The sequence below is a fragment of the Sylvia atricapilla genome, chromosome 5, assembly GCF_009819655.1.
Source record: "Sylvia atricapilla isolate bSylAtr1 chromosome 5, bSylAtr1.pri, whole genome shotgun sequence".
Lineage (NCBI taxonomy): Eukaryota > Metazoa > Chordata > Aves > Passeriformes > Sylviidae > Sylvia > Sylvia atricapilla.
In genome coordinates, this window is record NC_089144.1 from 71519875 (window position 1) to 71539604 (window position 19730).

General features: G+C 45.3%; 1 protein-coding gene across 4 annotated transcripts in view; it reads left to right on the top strand.

Moving 5' to 3' along the window:
* The window catches only part of WASHC1 (WASH complex subunit 1), a 41122-nt gene that overhangs the window by 19689 nt on the left and 1703 nt on the right, over window positions 1–19730 (top strand). For all 4 annotated transcript variants that reach the window (XM_066320128.1, XM_066320129.1, XM_066320127.1 and 1 more), the window contains 8 exons: window positions 8522–8633; window positions 9331–9477; window positions 15551–15687; window positions 16613–16748; window positions 17830–18034; window positions 18526–18690; window positions 18891–19049; window positions 19627–19695. In XM_066320128.1, coding sequence (XP_066176225.1) covers window positions 8522–8633; window positions 9331–9477; window positions 15551–15687; window positions 16613–16748; window positions 17830–18034; window positions 18526–18690; window positions 18891–19049; window positions 19627–19695 — 1130 coding nt within the window. The remainder of the gene's footprint in view (window positions 1–8521; window positions 8634–9330; window positions 9478–15550; window positions 15688–16612; window positions 16749–17829; window positions 18035–18525; window positions 18691–18890; window positions 19050–19626; window positions 19696–19730) is intronic.

Genomic DNA, 19730 nt, shown 5'->3' on the forward strand with positions numbered 1-19730 from the left:
ATATGATAGAAGATGCCTTTTGAGATTTGAGTGTGACTGCAACTGATTGTAGGAAAATGAAGAAGTAACACTAAATAACCTCTGTTTCTGAAGAGTAAATATTAAATAAAAAAAACTTCTTTTGCAAAAAATATGTGAAGAAATCTTTCCTTTAAGAGAAGGAGGCCTGTTTTGAAAGAGGAGGATCTGTTAAGAGAAGTTCACTTTGAAAGCAATGGTGAGGAAGGGGAAAGCAAAGTTGGCAAGGAGGTTTTGTAATTGCAAAGGGGTGGTAACTGTTTCTGAGAAGGTCTATCTTACGTAGTTGGACTTGTTTTAATTGTAGCAAAAATTTGGATGTAGAAGGATCTTGGGAATCCACACTAGCTCTCACAGGATGCTGAAGAGGGTCATTGCTGAGCAAAAGCAGTGAGTGCAAGGAAATAAAAGAAATTTCACCGAGATGTAAGCTGTTGAAAAGTGCAGGGATCACTGCAACAAACATAAGCAAAAACATAGTACTGAGTGCAAACCAGAATGACCTGGGTACTTCAAATCGTGCTTCAGAGGTCATTTACAGAGTATCTGATTACAACTTCAACAGCACAGTGAGGGAACAGAGGCAAGGACCCTTGTTATGTGATCAAAGTCAGAAAGAAAGTAAGAGTTCTGAGAAGACATGAAGTGTAGTTATCTTTAAACAGGTGTTTTATGGTAGCAAGTCCTTTGTCTTTGTTGGGCTTTCCTTCTCCTGAATATTCAAATCCAAATTGTGCAGGACAGCAGTTTTTATAGAGTTAGCACTAGCTTGTAAATTATAGCTTTTAGATATGTATTATTGAAAAGGAGACTGAAGGATTCAACTTGTGATCTGCAAGTAAAATTTCATGTGATTGCCATCAGCTACTTGGAAGTGGAGAAAATTTCAAGTCAATGCAAAAACCTTTACTTGTAAACACGTGTCTTAAATGTGGGTAAAGGCTACCTTTCGGATCCTAAGAAAGAAGCAGTGGTGGTGAGAGAATGGTCAGTATTTTGTGTCAGTCCTTGCTGGAGAGCAACAGTGGGATGGATTTGGCAATGGGGAGACACTGAAAAAGGCAGATGAACTTGCACAGGTAGCTTTAAAGGGACAAAGGAACTCAGTAAAATGGAAAATTAAGCAGCTGCTGAAAGGTATGTGGTAAGTCCTGTGAATTAATGCAAATTGTTCAAGTTAGTGAACTATGGACTGAAAATCTGATCTGCTGAGACTGTACTGTGAATTTCCCTATGTTTTCTTCATTCCAGGGAGGAAATGATTACACTCTTTGTTTCACAAGCAACCAAGACTTAATTAACACTTGGAAATTGCTTGGAGATTCTTGGGTGAAAAGCTACGAAGTTCTAAGGATATTTGATTAAATGCAAAGAAAAGCAGTGGTTTTCTTAGAGAATGATGTGAGTGTGAACTACTATCACCAGGAATCATTTTCTGCTCTGAAGGCAGGTGTGTTTTGCTTGGCATTCTTATTCTTTATGACAATGGCTTGTGTTGTGAGATCAACTCATCAAAAACTAGGAGCAGTGTTTGACCATTTATCCACTGTCTGTTTCCTGTGACTCTGTATTAATACAGATTTTCTTTTCAATGGGGGCAGACAGGGAGGAAGATCTTTGGCTAGTCTGAGAAAGGAGCTTTGATGGGAGAATGAGAAACTTAATGTTTGCCTACACACAGTTGATTAATTTAAGGTTACAAGGTGCCAAAACACCTTCTCAAGCTGTCTGCCAAATAAGATCTATTACTTCAAGCAACATGAAAGCAAAATTTATTTTTGACAGTCTTGTAAAATTCTGCCCAAACAGGATTAGCCCTCCTTTCACAAAATATTAAAAAAAAAAAAAAAGGATAAAAACAAAATTGAAAACACTTAAGACTATTACTACAAAAGATTGAGCTTCAGTGAGTAAATACTTACGAGATTTTTGCAAGGACGAGTGGAGACTGTAAAGATAACAAACAAGTTACTATACTTTTCTAATAACTTTTACTAGTTACAGTACTGATATCAGTTACTACAACTCCTCTCCTCTGAGGAAAGGCTGAGAGAGTTATGATGGTTCAGCCTGGGGAAGAGAAGACTCTGAGGAGACCTTACTGCAGCCTGTCAGTACCTAAAAAGGGCTTATAAAAAAGATGAGGACTTCTTAACAGGTCCTGTTCTGATAAGGCAAGGAGTACTGGTTTTAAAGCAAGAGGGTAGATTCAGACTAAATATAATGAAGACATGTTCTGTGATGAGGCTGGTAAAATGCCAGAACAGATTGCTCAGAGTATTCAAAGCCAGGTTGGCCAAGGGTCTGACCAACTTGATAATCTGGAGATGTCCCTGCTCACTGCAGGGGCTTGGGTGAGATGGCCTTTAAGGGTCCCTTCCAAGCCAAACTATTCTGTGATTCTATACTGTCATCAGCTGCTTAGTATCTCAAGAGTCTTCCTATGGCTGCTGCTTTGGGAAGCAATTCCACTGCCAGTGGAGGAACTCAAAAGGTCACCTGTGAAACTCCAGCAGTACTGGTAAACAACCACTTTTTCCATGGCTTCTTTTAGAAGTAATTGAGTTCTTAAAGTCATCTTTCCTAAAAGCTGTCACTGATGGTAGAACCTGTGTTGTATATGTATATTAACACTGTTAAAGGAGAAGTAGATTGACCCAAAGTAGCCTGTATAGTTTAAAGATCTAATGGTGTACATTATTTGCAAACACATACTTTCTGCTTAGTATACACTGACTTTTTATTTAGTATATATTTCTTCTAAAAAAATGAAAGCACATCTGCTTTCAGACCAGTCAGTGGTATGAGGCAAATAAAAAGCTTGGAAGGTTAAAGAGGAACTTGTTTGTGACTTTTTTCTACAAAGGGAAAAAGAAGAAGCTGCTTTTCTAGAGAGGAGAACAAGCTGCAGGGGAAGAGGGAGAAAGGTGCTGTGATGCTGGGTCAAAATTCTAGGTTTCCAGTTTTACATAAACTTAATTCACAGTAGTGGGAGTGAAATGAGAAATTAAAAATCTAAATGAAATGTTTTTTATGTGAGAACGTGACCTTTGGAGAGTGATATATGCTGGATCCTGCTGAGGATAACCTGGCAACCTTGATGACTCTCCAATCTGCAAAGCCATTCAGCATAACAGGAACATGGCAATATGCAAATGCTGAAACACCTGCAAATCAGACTTGAGGAGCAATCAAAGTGAGATAGACATTAATTAGTATAATACCCAAACTCTTAATGGAGGAAGGAATGTTGATTACACAGCCTCACTGGGGACTTCTTTCTGTCAGAGATGGTGTATGATGACAGTTTCTGATTGCAGTTACTCAGACAAGAAGACTTTAAAAACTGCTTAAATATGGGGAGAGAAGAGCAGAAAGCAAACAAGTTGATCTTTCTATGAGTAGTTGACTGTGTTTGGCTCATCATAAGAGTATGTATTTTTCCTTTTTGCCTTTTAAACTATTGAGGTGAATTTTTGAGCTGATTTTGAATGCTTCCCTGGATCAGTGTAAACCGTAAGTGTCTTAGACTTTTCTTTGCTCTCCCCATCTTGATCCTGAGATGTTGCCAGCTGCAGGGGTAGAATCACTCACTGGGAGTGGGCTTCTCGCAGCCTTCATTTTTGACAGTTTTCTTTCCTTGTTACCCTGCTCCAGTATCAGCTGCTTGGAGAGTCTGAGAATAAAATTAAATACAATAACCATGAACTCAATCCCTTTTTATTCATGGCTCCTGCAGTAAGGGAGCAATTTAATAAAAGCACATGTCATATAGGAAAAAAAAAAAAAAAAGGCAGCTTGACTTTTAAGCAAGAAGCCAAGGTTTTATAGAATAAATTTACTTTATGTACCCTGAGTTTAAAACAGCAATGCTAAGTGTTTCCCTGCTATCTTGCTATCTCTCAGGTTTGGAGCTTGGGCTGGGAGGTGACCATAAGCCTGATTTGCTGTGATGTGTACAGTCCTCATTTAAGGAAAAAGTAATTTAATACTTCATCTGCCTTATCCTCCTGTGCAACTTCATTTCTCATTCTGCTCTGTAATATTCTTTCTCCTTGGTTGATCGTTTACTTTTGTACTTCAGACATGAAAATGAAGTTCTTTGGTATTCTAGAGAAGTTTGATCCAGCCTCTGTTGCCTAACCTTTCTCATTCACCTTGGTGTGCAACTTGCCTATCCTCTCTCCCATTTCAGAAGTTTTGTCATCCCTGTCACTTTCAGGTGACGTGGACATTCAACAGAGAGAGCAAAGGGGCTCTGGCTGCTGTGATGCTTCCTTACAGCTACATTCTGTCTTTGTCAGACACCTTTCTTGGAATCTTTTGGCCTGTCTTTAAACCTTCTCTGATTTTAAACTTTTTTTCTGATACTGTCTGATCTCTAGCAAATACAGATGATAAAAATTACAGGTTTTTTGGTTGGCACTGTAAAGTGCTTGAAGACTCGCATACAAGTGTAGCATTATTGCCAGTGCTGACAGTACTGTCAGGCAGTATCCAGTGTCCCAGATTCCTAATGCCTCAAATCTTTTTCCTGTGGGAGTAAGGAAACGGCATTTTTTCCACCGTGAATAGACAACAGCAGAGGAAATCTTTCAGTAGCCACCTGAATGTAAGATTTATCAGAGGAGTTATAATGGAATAAGAGGAAGTGATCTGCTCTGTAGTTGCAGATGGGATAGGGGGCCAGCATGAGAGGCCCTCAAGAGGTTCCCAAGAATTGTGAAGAATCACTCCTGGAAGTTGCTGTGGGTGCTAGAGAAAATTGCCTGTAAAATGGGGAGTGGCTTAAAGGCAGCAGAATGAGGGCTTTAGGACAAAGGAGAAACAAGGTCTAACTTGGGGGTGAAGTGCAGAGGGCTTGAGGGCAAAAATATTTCAGAGGGACAAGGGAAAGTGAAAACTTGAATCAAAGCAGCTGAAAGGTTGGCTTTAATATCTGCTTAGATGAAAAAATAAAAGTCTGAATGGATTAAGAAATAATCTACTAAATAGATTTAATCTGCCACATGTATTGCTTCCCCAAAGAAAAGCCCTGGGAGGGGAAGGTTGATTTGGCTCAGTGCCCAGCATTTGAAGGTAGGTGAGATATTCTCCTTTTTCAACAGACTCCCCCCTTTCACTTGTCCTGAATCAAGCACATCCTGCTGAAAGGGACTGTCACTCCTGCTCCTTTGCAACTCCAGAGTCATAGTGAATCTAACTAAAGGCATTTCTCAAGTGGAAAAGAGCACCAAGAGCAAAATAACACAGCAGTGACTAAGAGAATAGACATGGGGTAGGTTCAGATGCTCATGGTGGTTTTGGCTGCCTGGGCAATGGGTTCAGAGAGGCCGTATTGGGCCATTTTATTAACACTTAATCCCTCTTGTCCTGATTGTCCTTGTCCTCCCTTTAATGGAGATTAAGGTCTGAAAGACCTCTCCTCCAGCACTGCCCCTGAAATCCTCAGCCATATCCCTCCATCTCTTCCTTCCTGTTTCCTTTCTTCAAAAAAACCAGTTGAGTCCTTTGAGTAAGTTTAGTTTCTACAACAGTAGACAAAGTTGATCAAATAGGAGGAGGTTTCCTCCATGTATTTTTTCCAGTTAGGATATGGTATATTGTCTCTTGTAACTAACACATACAGGTATATCTTGAACTGTTAGTGGATAACAGTTATGCACTTCTAGGAGCCTGTACATTTGATGAAGTTTGGATTACTTGGATTAGGGGATTTAAGTTTTGTTGTTTTGTTTTGTTTTGTTTTGTTTTGTTTTGTTTTTTTCCAAATTTATCTTGTTCAGCAACAATAAATTAATTCTGTACACTTATATGTATTCCTTCTGGGTTGTGGACCTGCATCTGTACAACCTCAGGTGAAGGTTTTTTGCAGGTCTCATAAGGTCAGTGGGATTTGGCCTAGTAAATCCCAGAGCAGGAGATCACAGCAGAGAGTACAGAGTGCCTCACAGAACATCCATCATGGTTTGAAACACCTGAGCTGGCACTGGACAACTTCCCCAGTTTGTGCTGGGAGCAGGCTCTCTGCTTGATACAGTCTGCTTTCACTGATGGTATTTGGTGGGCAGTGGGGATGGATGTCTTCCCTCTTTTTTTACTTTTTCTTTGAGTGAGGGAAGGGAGGGGAAGAGGTTGGTACCTGGTGAAGCATTGGGGATAATGTGGGGCAGGAAAGGGAGTGAGGGAGGTGTTTGCCTCACTGGACTCACATTCATGAAGTGAAAGGGAGAACACTTACTGGTTTCCAGGCCTGAACTTGCATAACTATTTGCTTAGCACATCCTTCTGGGAGAGAAACATGTGCCTTGTCAGATCCTGAAAATTGTGTCTGGAAGTCAGCAGGGTGTACTGGCTAAAAGGCAATTGATACCTCACTTTTATTTGGACCTTCAGGAAAGTTTGTTGAGTTCTTCTAGGAGAAAGGTCTACTCTTGGGTGAGAGAGAAAATTGCATCATTGATTTGAATGAGAGCAGCAAAGCAGAAATAAATTACTAGGCTTTTTCAGCTTTGAAGGAAGTAGAAATAGTGAGATGCCTCTAGGGAGCAGTACTGGAAATAGTGTCAATCAATACAATTATGTAACTTCTAGAAAAGAGGTGAACTGTGAGGTGGGAAAATTTGCTGGTAAGAGCAGTTAGGAAAGATTTAGGTCCTTCAGAGCATCTCACACTTGAGCAAAACAAGGCAATGGGGCAGTTTTATGACACATGAAATTTGCTGCAGACAGGTGCTAGGAAATGCACACTGAAAGGAACAACAGAAACTACTCTGAGAACCTATCAAGTGTATAAGTGATGTGGACTTACTCCAGTGAGGCAGAGGGAGGGTGTGGGAAGGAAATCGTGAACAGATTTGTACTCGGTGTTGGTACAAAAATACAAGCTGTTAGACTATGTTTAAAATAAAATGGGGTAATGGAGAATAATTCTGAGAGGGAGGATCTCATGAGGTTCAATTTTGTACATCTCCCACTCCAAACAGAATAAGGTAGAAACAAGCTGTGTGCTATCATGCCATATGCATAACGAAGGATTTTTCATGCCTCCAGGAAGAGGACAGCATGGCTATAAACAAACAGAAATATTTGAAGCTGTTTAGGGAAAGTGAGGGTTTTTTCAGAATGGTACAAGGAGAATAGGCTGGTTGTACTTGCTGTTTTTCACTACCTACACTGAGGGGGGCGGGGGGGTTATATTTCTGTGTTATAATAGAGAATGTGCTGCCCAAAGTGAAAATACTGGAAAAGATGGATTTGGTACAGTTTGAAATGAGGAACCATGAATCGCTGCTGATCTCAAATTCATTACTGAAGGGCATTAGACAGACCAGAAAAAGAGCATGAGAGCTCTCTCCTCAAAAGCAAAGAGAGACTCTTGGTGAGATTTAAAGACAATACTTGTGATTGCTTTTTACAGGCACAGAATGATCCAGTGGAGCTCATTGCTACAAAACATTGCTGAAGTGGAGTGCTCTCTTTCCTAATGGGTTCTGTCACCATAAAAACAGTCTTCCCCAAATCCACTGTGGAGGGGTGAAAGTTCAGAATGCTTTTCACCTTTTGACTTTGTAGCTGGGGAGAATCTGCTTGTTATGCATGGGCAAGGAGGGCTCTTCTGAGTATGTGACTCCATCATTACCTGCAGCTGGTGCCTGCTCCCAGCATCCCTCATAACCTCTGGCTGGACCTGTGTGACAGTGCTTTTCACCTCAGTCCCAAAGCATTCTGATGCTGATCTAGCGGTATGGTTTATCTGCAGCTGGCAACTAATCACCACACAGGCCCTACTCTTACAGGGTAGGAGGAAGAAGAACTAAAAGGGTAAAAGTGAGAAAATTCATGGGCTGAAATAAAAGCAGTTAAATTATTGAAATAAAATATAATTATACTACTACTACTATTAATATTGTAATGTAAAGGAAAATAACAGAAAAGAGAGAAATGAAACACAAGAAGGACGAGTGGTGGAATTAAAAACAATTGCTCACTACCAACTTAAAAAAGCCTGTCCAGTCCTTGAGCAGTGGCCTCCAGGCAACTTTCTCCGTAGTTTATATGCTGAGCATGATGCCATATGGTCTGGAACATCCTTTGGGTCAGTTGGGATCAGGTGTCCTGGCTGTGTCTCCTCCCAACTCCTTGTGGTGGTGCGTGAGGCAGAAAAGGCCTTGACTCTGTCTAAGCTCTGCTCAGCAATAGTTAAATCATCCCTGTGTTATCAACTCTGTGTCTGTTGCCAGTTTTCCATCTTTCTGTGCCTCAAACAGCCACAGGAGCATCATGCTGTGAGTCATGGACTAATCCTACTTCATGTTGGAGTACCTAGAGCTCTCAATAGGTTGCGTACAAGCATGTCTCAACCAGCACTGTTTTGCACTGTGAAACAACCTGGTGCCCTGAGATTCATGCTTCTCTGAGGGGCTGGGAGCTAGCTGGCTGTTTTAAAAAAAACCCCACTCATTCTGGATTCTTTGGCTTAAGAAGTGTTCTTACCTCCTAGGATCTCTCAGCGGGTGGAGGCCAGCAGGGCACAGCTCCAGGCAATTGGGGAGAGAGTCACACTTGCCCAGGCGAAGATCGAAAAGATAAAGGGCAGCAAGAAGGCTATTAAGGTAGTGACTTCAGTGACCTCTTGCGTGACCTCTTCTTCCTTCTTGCATTACTCCTGATGTAAGCTCTGGAGAAGAAAAGGTGCTTGGCTTCTGCAGCTGCTGCTCACTCACCTCTCTATGCCTCGCTGCTGAGCAGGATTGTGGTGAGAATCCCATGTCTGATTTGGCCAGTTGATGAATTTTAGACCTGTGAGCCGCACAGCTCCAGGTATTATATAGCCTGTATAAGTTTCTATCCCAGCTGCGTCTTGAGAAAGAGAAAGGCCATGTGCTGAGCTAAGCCTAACACCCTCACTTCAGGCTCATAGACACTTATTTGAATGAAAGCTGCTCTCAGAGAGCCTCCTTTAGTGCATCTTAATCCCATTGAGCCATATAAAACTGGTGAAAATTTTCTTTCCCCATTCTTGTTCTATTTTATAAAGAATTTCCAACTCCTTTCCTGCCAGTGGAAGCCTTTTTGCCAGTGATTTCGTAGTACTTTGAGAGAGAGAGAAGAGCTCTGGCAATTCCAGTTTCAGAAGTGGCAGCCCATACAAATTTGGGGTTGTGCACATAGTCCTTTGGAGTCTGTTGACTCCAAGGCTGTCCCTTCCCACTGGCTGCACAGACTGCATCTTACTCCTCTCCATGTGTTTCTGTATCATAGGATTGCCTAGTTGTTGGGATTTTTCAGTCTCTCCTTGTTTCTCCATAGGTATTTTCCAGTGCTAAGTACCCAGCCCCTGAACGGCTGCAGGAGTACTGTTCAATTTTTGCTGGTGCAGAAGACCCATCTAAACAGAAATGGCCGAGACACAAGATTCAGAGCAAACACCGAATGCTGGATGAAAAAGCTCTGCAGGTAAGGAGGAGAACCCACCTTGGGAAGGACAAGCAAAGAGAACCTGGAGGCTGTTAATCTCTTTGTTAAAGTGGGCCAGGGCTTTGGGGACTAGAACATACTTTGATTTGGCCTGTCAGAGGGGAGAGTGTGAGGTCAGGCTGGGGAGCTCATGGAGATGCCAGCTGGAGAGGGCCATGTCAGTACAAAAGCTTGTCTGGATGGTTGTCAACTGCCAGGTCTCTGGAGCAGTTCCATTGGTAGGAAGGTGTCCTGGGCTGTAGTATAGGATGTATTCTATCACCATCTTCATGAACTGATGAATCCAATTGTTTGAGCAGTGCTGTTCCCAAACCCCCCTCCCTCTGGAGGTGCTTTCTGTTAATGGCCCATCAATGCCTTGCTGCATGACTCATAGATAACTCCCTCCGGGAGCTATCTCTCTTTAATGGGCCATCAAGGACCCCTTGTATGACTCATCATCCCATTGGGAAATGCTCCGCTCAGTGGGAGGAGCCACGCATTCTCACGTGGATATAAGCTGGGATTTGGGACAGTACCTACCTGCCAATTGGCAGCGCAGAGCAAAACCCACCTGGGTCGCTGACATTTGGCAGGACATCGCCGCCCGTGTAGAGAGGCTGACTGTGAAGGTTCAACATGTGGATGTGCATATACCCAAGAGCCAGGCTAATGAGGAGCATCGCAACAACGAGCAGGTAGACAAAGCTGCCAAGGTGAAAGTATCACAAGTGGATCTAGACTGGCAGCACAAGGGAGAATTGTTCCTAGCTCGTTGGGCTCATGATGCCTCTGGTCATCAGGGAAGAGATGCAACATATCGATGGGCCCGTGACCGAGGGGTGGACCTTACTATGGACAGCATCTCACAGGTCATCCACAGCTGTGAGACCTGCGCTGCAATCAAACAGGCCAAGCAAATGAAACCTCTGTGGTATGGTGGACGATGGCTGAAGTACAGGTATGGGGAAGCCTGGCAAATTGACTATATCACCCTTCCCCAAACACGCCAAGGAAAGCTCTACGTGCTGACCATGGTGGAAGTCACCACTGGATGGCTGGAAACCCACCCTGTGCCTCATGCCACTGCCCAGAACACCATCCTGGGCCTTGAAAAACAAATCCTGTGGAGACATGGCACCCCTGAGAGAATTGAGTCGGACAATGGGACCCATTTCAAGAACAACCTCATAAACACCTGGGCTAGAGAACATGGTATTGAATGGATATACCACATTCCCTATCATGCACCAGCTGCCGGGAAAGTTGAATGGTGCAATGGACTACTAAAGACTGCCCTGAAGGCACTTGGTGGGGAAACCTTCAAGAATTGGGAACTAAACTTAGCCAAAGCCACCTGGATGGTCAACACCCGAGGGTCTATCAATTGACAGTCTATCAATCCCACTTCAGGCAAAGGCAGACCCATCCACGGGATTGTCTTTGCTCAAGGACCTGGCTACACTTGGTGGGTAATGCAGAAAGATGGAGAAACCCATTGTGTACCACAGGGAGTCCTAATTTTAAGTGAGAACAGTATGTAAGGTTTCATTCTGTATGTATATATGCATTCATCTGTAAGAAGGTATTGATTTGGGCATGTTGTAGGTGGTAATAGAATAAGGGGTGGATTATCCTGGGTTGTAGTATAGGATGTATTCTATCACCATCTTCATGAACTAATGAATCCAATTGTTTGAGTAGTGCTCTGCCCTAACCCCCGTCCCTCTGGGGTGCCTCCCTCTAGAGGACCAGAGCTACCAGACTTTTCTATGGGATCACTGCTTCAGGAAGACCACCTTGCCTGGATTGCTTCCATCACCCTGCTCAGATTGTACTCTGACTCTGTCAGCGGTCTCTTTGTATTATTGCATTTATTTTATTTTATCTTTTTACCCTTTTCTTCTCATTAAATTGTATTTCTGACTTTGAACCTCTCACTCAGTTTACTTTCAAACCACAAGAGAAGTCTTGTGAATGTGTCAGTAGAAAAAGGAGTCAGTCATTAGAGCATTTTTCTGGCCCAGGAAATCATTGCACTTGGGCATTGTCCTTGGGTTGGAAGGAGAGGAGTTGCCATGCTTAAAGTTTAAAAGTTCCCGTGAATGTGCTGTGTCAAGAGTAGCAGATGTGCTATTCCTTGCAGGTTAAGGATCAATTTGACAACTTCCCTGCTTTCCACCCCTAAAGAGACTTCCTTCCTCATCTTTGTGTGACTTGGTCAAAAATAAAACTGTCATTGAATAATTTATCATGCTAAACTTTCCTGAGTGTTAATGGAGTTGAGACCTCACACAACAAGGTAGTTATGAATATTTCAGCCAGGCCAACGAAGCAAGATTGCTGGCCGAATGGACAGCTGGCAAACTTGAGCAGGTTTCCTGCTTCCTTCCAGTCCTGGCAGTAGCACAGGCAGAGCTGCATGGGACATGCTGGTGTCTGGCAGGGGGCCCAGTGAGTGTTGCTGTCTGGCTGGTGCTCCCATCCCGCTGGAGTGTGGGAGGAGCAGAGGCAGGCAGGGAGTGGACAGGGAGATGGGCTCCACCCTGAAGTGCTTTTGTGCTGAAGTACAGCTTGTTGCACAGGGAAGGGATTGAGCTGTTGAAAAGCAGTGTCCCACAAAGAGCAAATGGCATGCTTGTTCAGCTGGCTCCAGTTGGCTCCACGTGCCATTCCCCACAGCCATCTGCCTGGGATGCCACCTCTTCCAGTCCCAGTCAGTCTCTCTGTACCATTTCCATGTTCTGCCCTTTGTGACTAAAGCTGCCATCACCACAGGGACTTTATTTCAGGCGCTGGGGGTTGTTTGTTGCTCCCCTCCTGTGACCCATCTTCTGATCCTCTTTTGGGACTGTTGATCTTTCTCTGGCTTTGCTGAGTCTGGCTCCTGCAGCAGTTGTCACTCTTGCCGAGCTCACACACACGAGCTCCTGCAGCTCCTCTGTGAGGTGGGGGGATGCTGCTGTCAGCTGGTGAAGGATAGAGGGGCTCATGTGCTGAGTGGGGCTCAGTGTGGCCAAGCTCCAACCACATTCCAGGGGGACAGGCCCTTCTCAGCCATAGCTGAGCACAGGGCCCGACGTGCTTCACAGTAATGAAATGTGACAGGGAGAAGTCTAATGTTTGCATTTATGCTTTCCTTAATTATTCAGGGCTTTCAGCAGAGGCTCACTGCCTATTTTCATTTCCGATGAGAACCTCTTTGCTGCGAGCAGTTGCAGTGGCCTTTGCTAAACTCCACTTGCACACGTGCACACAATGCCTCATCAGGAAAGCAAACTCTGTTTGAGGGGAAGTAGTGGCAACCTGTGCTTAGCCTTTAGGGTTTTTGCTCTGCGAGGTAAGCAACTGAGTTGGAAATGTGTGTGCTTCTACAGTTAATTTTAAATGCTTCCCCCTTGGAATTTCTTCTTGCCCCCTCCACCCCAAGCATGTGAAAACTCAGCTGTTTAGAGGATGGTATTTATGTTGGTAAGGTACGAGTGAGTAAGAGTGCCAGAAACACAGTGCTTGTGGTAAGCTTGGAAAGCCAGTTGCTTTGCACACTGCATTGGTAGCAGCAAGGCAGGACTCAGGAGGGAGCTGGCTGCGGCCCTGTGGGGCTCCCCAGGTGCTGGTTCCTTGCTGTCTTTGTGGTGGGAGCTGCACATGCTACTCAGGAGACTGCAAAACAGGGTGGGAGATGTGGTAAACAGGGTGGGAGATTGTAGTCTGCCTGAGCGTTGGAAGAAGCCCAAGCAAAAGTTACTGTCCACTGCTGGAGTAACTTGCTAGGCTTCAAAATTTTCAGTAACTTGGCGTTGTGAATTCTGCCTCTCCCTGACCCGTTCTGCCTCTTCCAGAGCCTGCCATAGGCATGTGGAGGCTAAACCAGGTTTTTGTCACTTGCTCATCTTGAAGTGCTTTCCCAGATGGCCTCAGTACTCCATTGGTGTGGGGGAAGTGGGATTTCTGGTATACCACACCAATTCCCTTTGTAATAGTGTGTGTTTGATTAAACTGAAGAACCAGAGTGACTTTATATATTTTTAACTGTAGTTTCTTAGGAAGCAAAATGCCTGAAAAGGCAGTGTCCTTCCTTGGAGGTGTGATGCGGTCTGGTGCTAGACCACAGGTTGGCGTGTTTGAGCATTCAAGCACACCCCCATGACTTCAGTATGTCAAGGCTGCCAAACTTTGGCTTAAGAGCTTAATGTTCCGAGAAGAAAACTAATTTTTAAATGGCACCTTAACGTGGAATTCACAGTTGCAGGATATTTTTGATTGTGTGCGATTGTTCTAAGTTTCGGAACAGATCTAGGTACTCAAGTAAGACTAGCACTTTGATGGCATTTAAATTAAAAGGATTATATTTCATGTTTCAGAATACTCATGCTTAGTGCTTTTATAACTGCCTTAAATGAGGCTTGTAAGTAAATGTAGGTAATGGCTATTTCTCACTACACCCTTAAAGTCATGCACAATCTTCCAGTGCTAACTGAAATCTACAAAGCAAGAATTAAAAAAAATATATAAATTACTTGAGGGCTAAGTGTGTCAGAACAGTTCCAGCAAAAAAAAAGTCAGTACTCCCTCATGCTTAAAAAATTAAACATTGGGAAATGAATATTTATGATCAAAAGAACCTTTAGTTTTGAGTCTCTGTTTCTACATTCTCTAAATAAGAATTTCTATATTTTTGCCTATTTGCTTCTATTAAAAAAATAGGTGTTAATTTCAATACATTTTTCACAAATTGGAACTTGAACTGAATCAAAACCTTACAGGTCTTTTCTTACAGTGTTTTATAGTCTCAGAGCATCATATAAACTCTTAGTGGATTAACTGAACTGTGACTAAGCAATTTCCTTGGATTTCTGGCTACCAGATTCAAGACTAAAATTTCAATCAGCAGGAACTGCTTGTGTCACTGAGATGTGGTCTTAGAACTGAACCACCAGTGGTCTCCATTTCTCCCACACAAGTACAAGGAGGGAAGAGGGACTCAGAGAATGGGGTGGTGCAGGGAGGCTGGAAGTAGTGAGGCAGTAGGAAACTGTGGACAGTAGTTGGAGTGGTCATCCTCTGGTGGCAGAAGAAAACCGCAGGTGTGGCCAGTTATTTAACCTGACAAAGTGCTCTGGTTTCTCCTGGTAGGAACACTTACTGCCTTGTAGCTGCTCCTTGCCTTAGTTGTGAAGAAAGAACTGTGAAGGGGCTGATGAGGGGTCTGCCGAGAGGTCTGAGGTGGAGGCTTGTTCATCTCAAACTGTGTCTGTTGTGTCTGTTCAGGAACTGATGCCTTTCCTCCCTACAGGCCTGAGTGCTGTAAGTGCTAAGCTTCATCTCCTAGAGCCTGTGGCAGTAGGCACTGTCACACCAGCTGAAACACTGGTCTGATGTGGGATGGCAATTCCTGTGCTCTATAAAAGTCAGGCTGTTCAGATGTACTAAGTCCTTTTTGAAAGGGAGCTCTATATATTATGCATGAAGTTTTAGAACCAAGAGAGAGGAGATTTCAGTTCATTAGAGTTGAAAACTCCTGCAAATCCCTCAGGCTTTGCAAAACCATCTGGCACACGTTCCACCCTGCCCACTCCTTTCTGCCTGTTTTTTTGCCTAGTTCAAGCACTGTTCTTTCTCAACCTCTTTTTCCTTTGCCATCTCTGTGTATCCCACCAGTGCGATCACAGCTCTTAAAACATCAAGTGGAGGCAACAAAGGGGATGTAATAGAGATGTGTGGGGAACTGCCTGCATCAATATGTGTCATAATTGGACACTGTAACAAAAGCCTTTTAGGCTGTCCTCTGACTATAGAGCGGGAGTGGTGGTTTTATTCTGGTGATGTGTTCAGTCTGACCTGTCCACGGCACCAAAAGCACTTGCCATGAGTCTGAACTGCCAACGTTTGTCACGAGTGTGGGGTTGCAATATTGTCCATGTGCTTCCTAGCTCAAAGTGTGGTAGAGAATGAGCAGTAGAATTCCCAGACCATACAGCGCATCCAGCAGTGTGGGTTGTGGTAGCTGGGGAGAGCTGCCTCAGCAGCTGTGGTTCTAGTGTCTTACCACCTTTTATCTGTCTTCTTGCAGGAAAAGCTCAAGTATTTCCCTGTGTGTGTGAGCACCAAAATTCACCAGGAGGATGATGCAGAAGAAGGCCTTGGCAGCCTTCCCAGGAACATCAGCTCCCTCAGCTCCCTGCTACTCTTCAATACCACCGAGAACCTGTGAGAGCTGGAGCAGTGTTGTGCTGCTCACCTGCCCCTGTTTGTCCTCAGAGGAGCTTTCCCTTCCCCAGGGGTAGCAGTGACTGCTTGTTTTCCTGGGGATTTACCTATCAGGCTCTTGATAGGACCAGGATAGGGCTCTGCTGGCTTCCAGCTAGGAGCCTTGCCTTCCCTGCTCTTTGCCTCGAGTGGAAGCAGTTCTTTTGTCCGCACCTGATCCTCTACACACCTGATTCAACCCAATTTTGCACTTTCTTTTGCTTAGTTTCTATTGTTCCTCTGTAATTTCTCTCCAGCCTTAAGATATGCTGTCACTCGTGCCCTTCTCTGCCCTGTGTGCCAGCCTAGGTACTGCTTCTTCTCCTGACAATTCCTCACAGCATTACTTTACTGCTTTTGCTGCTTTTATGTCTCCACCACCTCCCTCACTGCAGCTTCCTTTCCCACTGTGCTTTGCATCGTGGTTCTTCCTTCTGCTCTTATTGAAGAGCTCTTCAAGCTCTGCTTGAGCTTTCAGCTGCTGAACCTTCTCATTCTTCTCCTGAGCCATGGATCATTTCGTCTTTTTGTCTGTCCTCCTGGTCTTTGAGTGACAAGTCATTGGTGTCCTGCTGCAGACTGTAGGATGGTTTCAGGCCAGGTGGTAGAAAGGGGAGAGCTTGGTCATGGTGGCACTACAGTGGGGCTTTGCTTTAGAATTACACTCGAGGCTGCACTGGTGGCATGGGGAGCTGCTTGCGTCCTGGTTGTGGAGGGGAAAGGCAGGAAAATGGAGCTAAAAGAAAGAACCTGGAAGGCCCAACATGTTCCATCATTATGAATGAGGTCAGGTCTCTGCCTCAAGGCCCTCTTGCGTACACTGTTTCTTTGGGTGGGCCTTGGCTCTCAAGGCAGCATCACTAAAATACTTGTTCTCTGCCCTTAGGTACAAGAAGTATGTGTTCCTGGATCCTCTGGCTGGAGCAGTGACCAAGACCCACGTGGCTCTGGAAACAGAGACAGAAGAGAAGCTCTTTGATGCACCTCTCTCCATCACCAAAAGGGGACAGCTGGACCAACAGGTGAGATGCAGCTGCTTACACTTCAGAGGGTTGTACTCAGCTCTCTGAAAAGAAGGGACTTCTAGGGTAGTGAGCAGGTAGGACAATAGCCTCTTACAGGGCTGCAGAGTACCTCATTTATCAGAAGGACATTGCCTGATTTTATGTTTGAGGTCCTAGTGTGAGCTTGATGGGTGAGACAAAAGCCTCACACTTGGCAGGCATTTCTCTCTGCTCAAGCCTTTGTTGAGTGATGAAAGGAGAGTAATGGCATATCGACTCACCTTGCTGCTTGACCTCAGGGCTGTAGGGGGGTTTGGAGGATATATCACTTGATCAGCTCCGTTGTGCCAACGCAGACCTCATGCAGTGTCTCAGAGTGAGGTGCCACTGCTAGAAGGTCCCTGGAGTGAAGTGTGATGCCCGTCATTCCTGCTGGGAAGGGGTGCCCGCTGGTGCAAACAGAGGGACAGCCAGACTGAGCAAAGGGCTGTGCTTGGTGTACACATGGGGCAGGCAGTGCACCAACCCAGTTGCCCCAACATGTGACTGGTACCTGACACCTTATAGAGGCCGTACCTGGGGTGTACCAGCTTTGCTGGAGCATCGTTTGGGGCTGGGAAAAGGAGCCTGGGGATCATTTGCTCATCATGGACTGGAGGATATAATGTATATATATAGAGAACAAACTCTTTATTTACAGTGCACCATCACTATTGTGTTGCCTGTGCATTAAACACAAAAGCAAACCCCTGTAACTACTGGGTTGTGCTTCAGCATTTCAAACTTTGAAATGGTTCGGACACTCTTTTGGAGGAGAAGGGACTGGTTTATTTAGGCTGCAGCAGATAGTGCATGAACCTTTCAGGATTCACTTGCTACTATGAAACTAAGAAGAGTCCTGCATTTCCTCCTCCTGCAGTCTACCTTTCCCAAGCCTGGTCTGCAGAAGATAGCTTCTGAGCACAGAGGTGTAGGGATGGCTGATGTACCAAGGTACACCAGCCCACCTCTGACTGCTGCCCAGATTGTTCCCTGCAGTGCCCCTGTTTGCAGCAAACACATAGTCACTGCCTTACCTTGTTGGTTTGGGTTTCTTTAGGTTGCTGAAAATTACTTCTACGTGCCAGATCTGGGCCAGGTCCCTGAGATTGATGTGCCCTCCTACCTGCCAGACCTGCCTGGCATTGCTGCAGATCTCATGTACAGTGCTGACCTGGGCCCTGGCATTGCACCCTCTGCCCCCAGCAGTGCTATTCCAGAGCTGCCCACTTTCAACACCGAGTCAGTGGAGCCTTTGCAACCAGGTATTTTCAGTCCCTGATCCCAAGACCCTATGAAAGAGGAAGGCAGGGATTGCTAGAAAGTGGAGACAAGGCAGAAAGTCCCTTGATAGAAATTTTAAGATGGATGTTGGATGGATGATCAATGTTGCACCTCTGGCTTAGGCCTGAGTGAAAGCTGCAACCTGCTCAAGGTCTGGCCTGACTGCAGCCCCTTTACCTCCCTCCCCCTCTCTCTGCATGGCTAGGGAGGAGGGAGCCCAGTGTGCAAAGACTTGGTGTGTGTCAGCCTGATGGGATGCCCTTGTGTGAGTGGGATGCAGCCGGGGAGGGAGAGCAGGGGAATCTCACACTCCTGCCTAGGCCCTGCCTTGCTGTTAAGAGATGGTGCACAGGGCAGGAGTGCTCTACTGCAGGTACTGAGGACTCTGACCTGTTACTGCTGAGGTGTGTGAAGCTCTGAGATGTACCATCCTCTCTGAGACTCTTCAGAAACCACTTCTTTCATATTTCAGATCTTCAAGATGCTGAGCTACTGCCACCTCCTCCCCCTCCACCTCCCCCACCGCCTCCGGTTATGCCAAGTCCGGTGCCTCCTGCACCGCCCCTGCCCCAGCCTGCAGCACCCTCAGAACCAGCTCAGACAGTGAGTGAGGAGAGCAGCAGCACAGTGCCTGCAGGTAAGGGCTAGGTTCCTCCGCAGCTGTGCCAGCATCTTGGCCTTCCTCCTGTGCCTTCTCAGCCTTCCACCAGAGGGGGAGAGCTGCAGTGGGAAGAGATACTGTCAAGGCGTTGGAGCAGCCCTTCCCAGGGGAATTTGGCTGGGCATGTAGCTGATGCACTGACCCGTGGCTGCTGCATGTCCTTCCTGTCTCTGCAGCTTTGGTCCAAGGAGCCCCAAAGGAGGTGGTGAACCCCTCTACTGGGCGGGCCAGTCTCCTGGAGTCCATCCGCCAGGCCGGTGGCATTGGGAAGGCCAACCTTCGCAGTGTCAAGGAGAGGAAGCTGGAGAAAAAGAAGCAGAAGGAACAAGAACAAGGTGCTGAGGCTCTTTGGCAGAACTGCTTTTCCTTGCCCCGACTGGGGAGGTGTGGGTCTAGAGGCAGGCAAGCAAGTCAGGAGCACAGTGAACTCAGAGCAGAAAGGAGTTGTCTCTCCTCACAGGCTGATGTAGGTCTCAGGTGTTCACCACTCAGCCAGAGCTCTGTGAACTTGCTAAACCCCACTGGCCCCAAGGGCATCTCTCTCAGGGCTTGTGGAGAAGTTTTGCATGTGATGCACAGGACCAGACACATAAATGAAACCTTGGGGGGCAGGGCTGAACCCGTTTAGGCACCTTGGATGAGGTAGCTAGGGAAGTGATTGATGGAGCTGCTCTGGCAGAACGGACTGCAAATGCACAAGCCCCTCAGTGAATTCACTCTTGGCTTTCCCTGGAAGATGCCATTAGCCCTGCTGTGCCTAATGTTTACCTGACTGTAGTTTAGGGTGTCATACAAAATTAGATGGTCGGAGTTTTTTCTTTAATATGAAGGCAGTATTGCAGGGAAATTCTTTTGCCACAGTGCTTAGCTCAGACTAATCTTTCTTCACTGACTACTTCTGCTCTGTTTCAGTGAGAGCTACAGGACAAGGTGGAGATTTGATGTCAGACCTCTTCAACAAGCTGGTGCTGAGGCGCAAAGGTACTGTCCTGTGATGTGGGCTGTTCCTTTCCCCT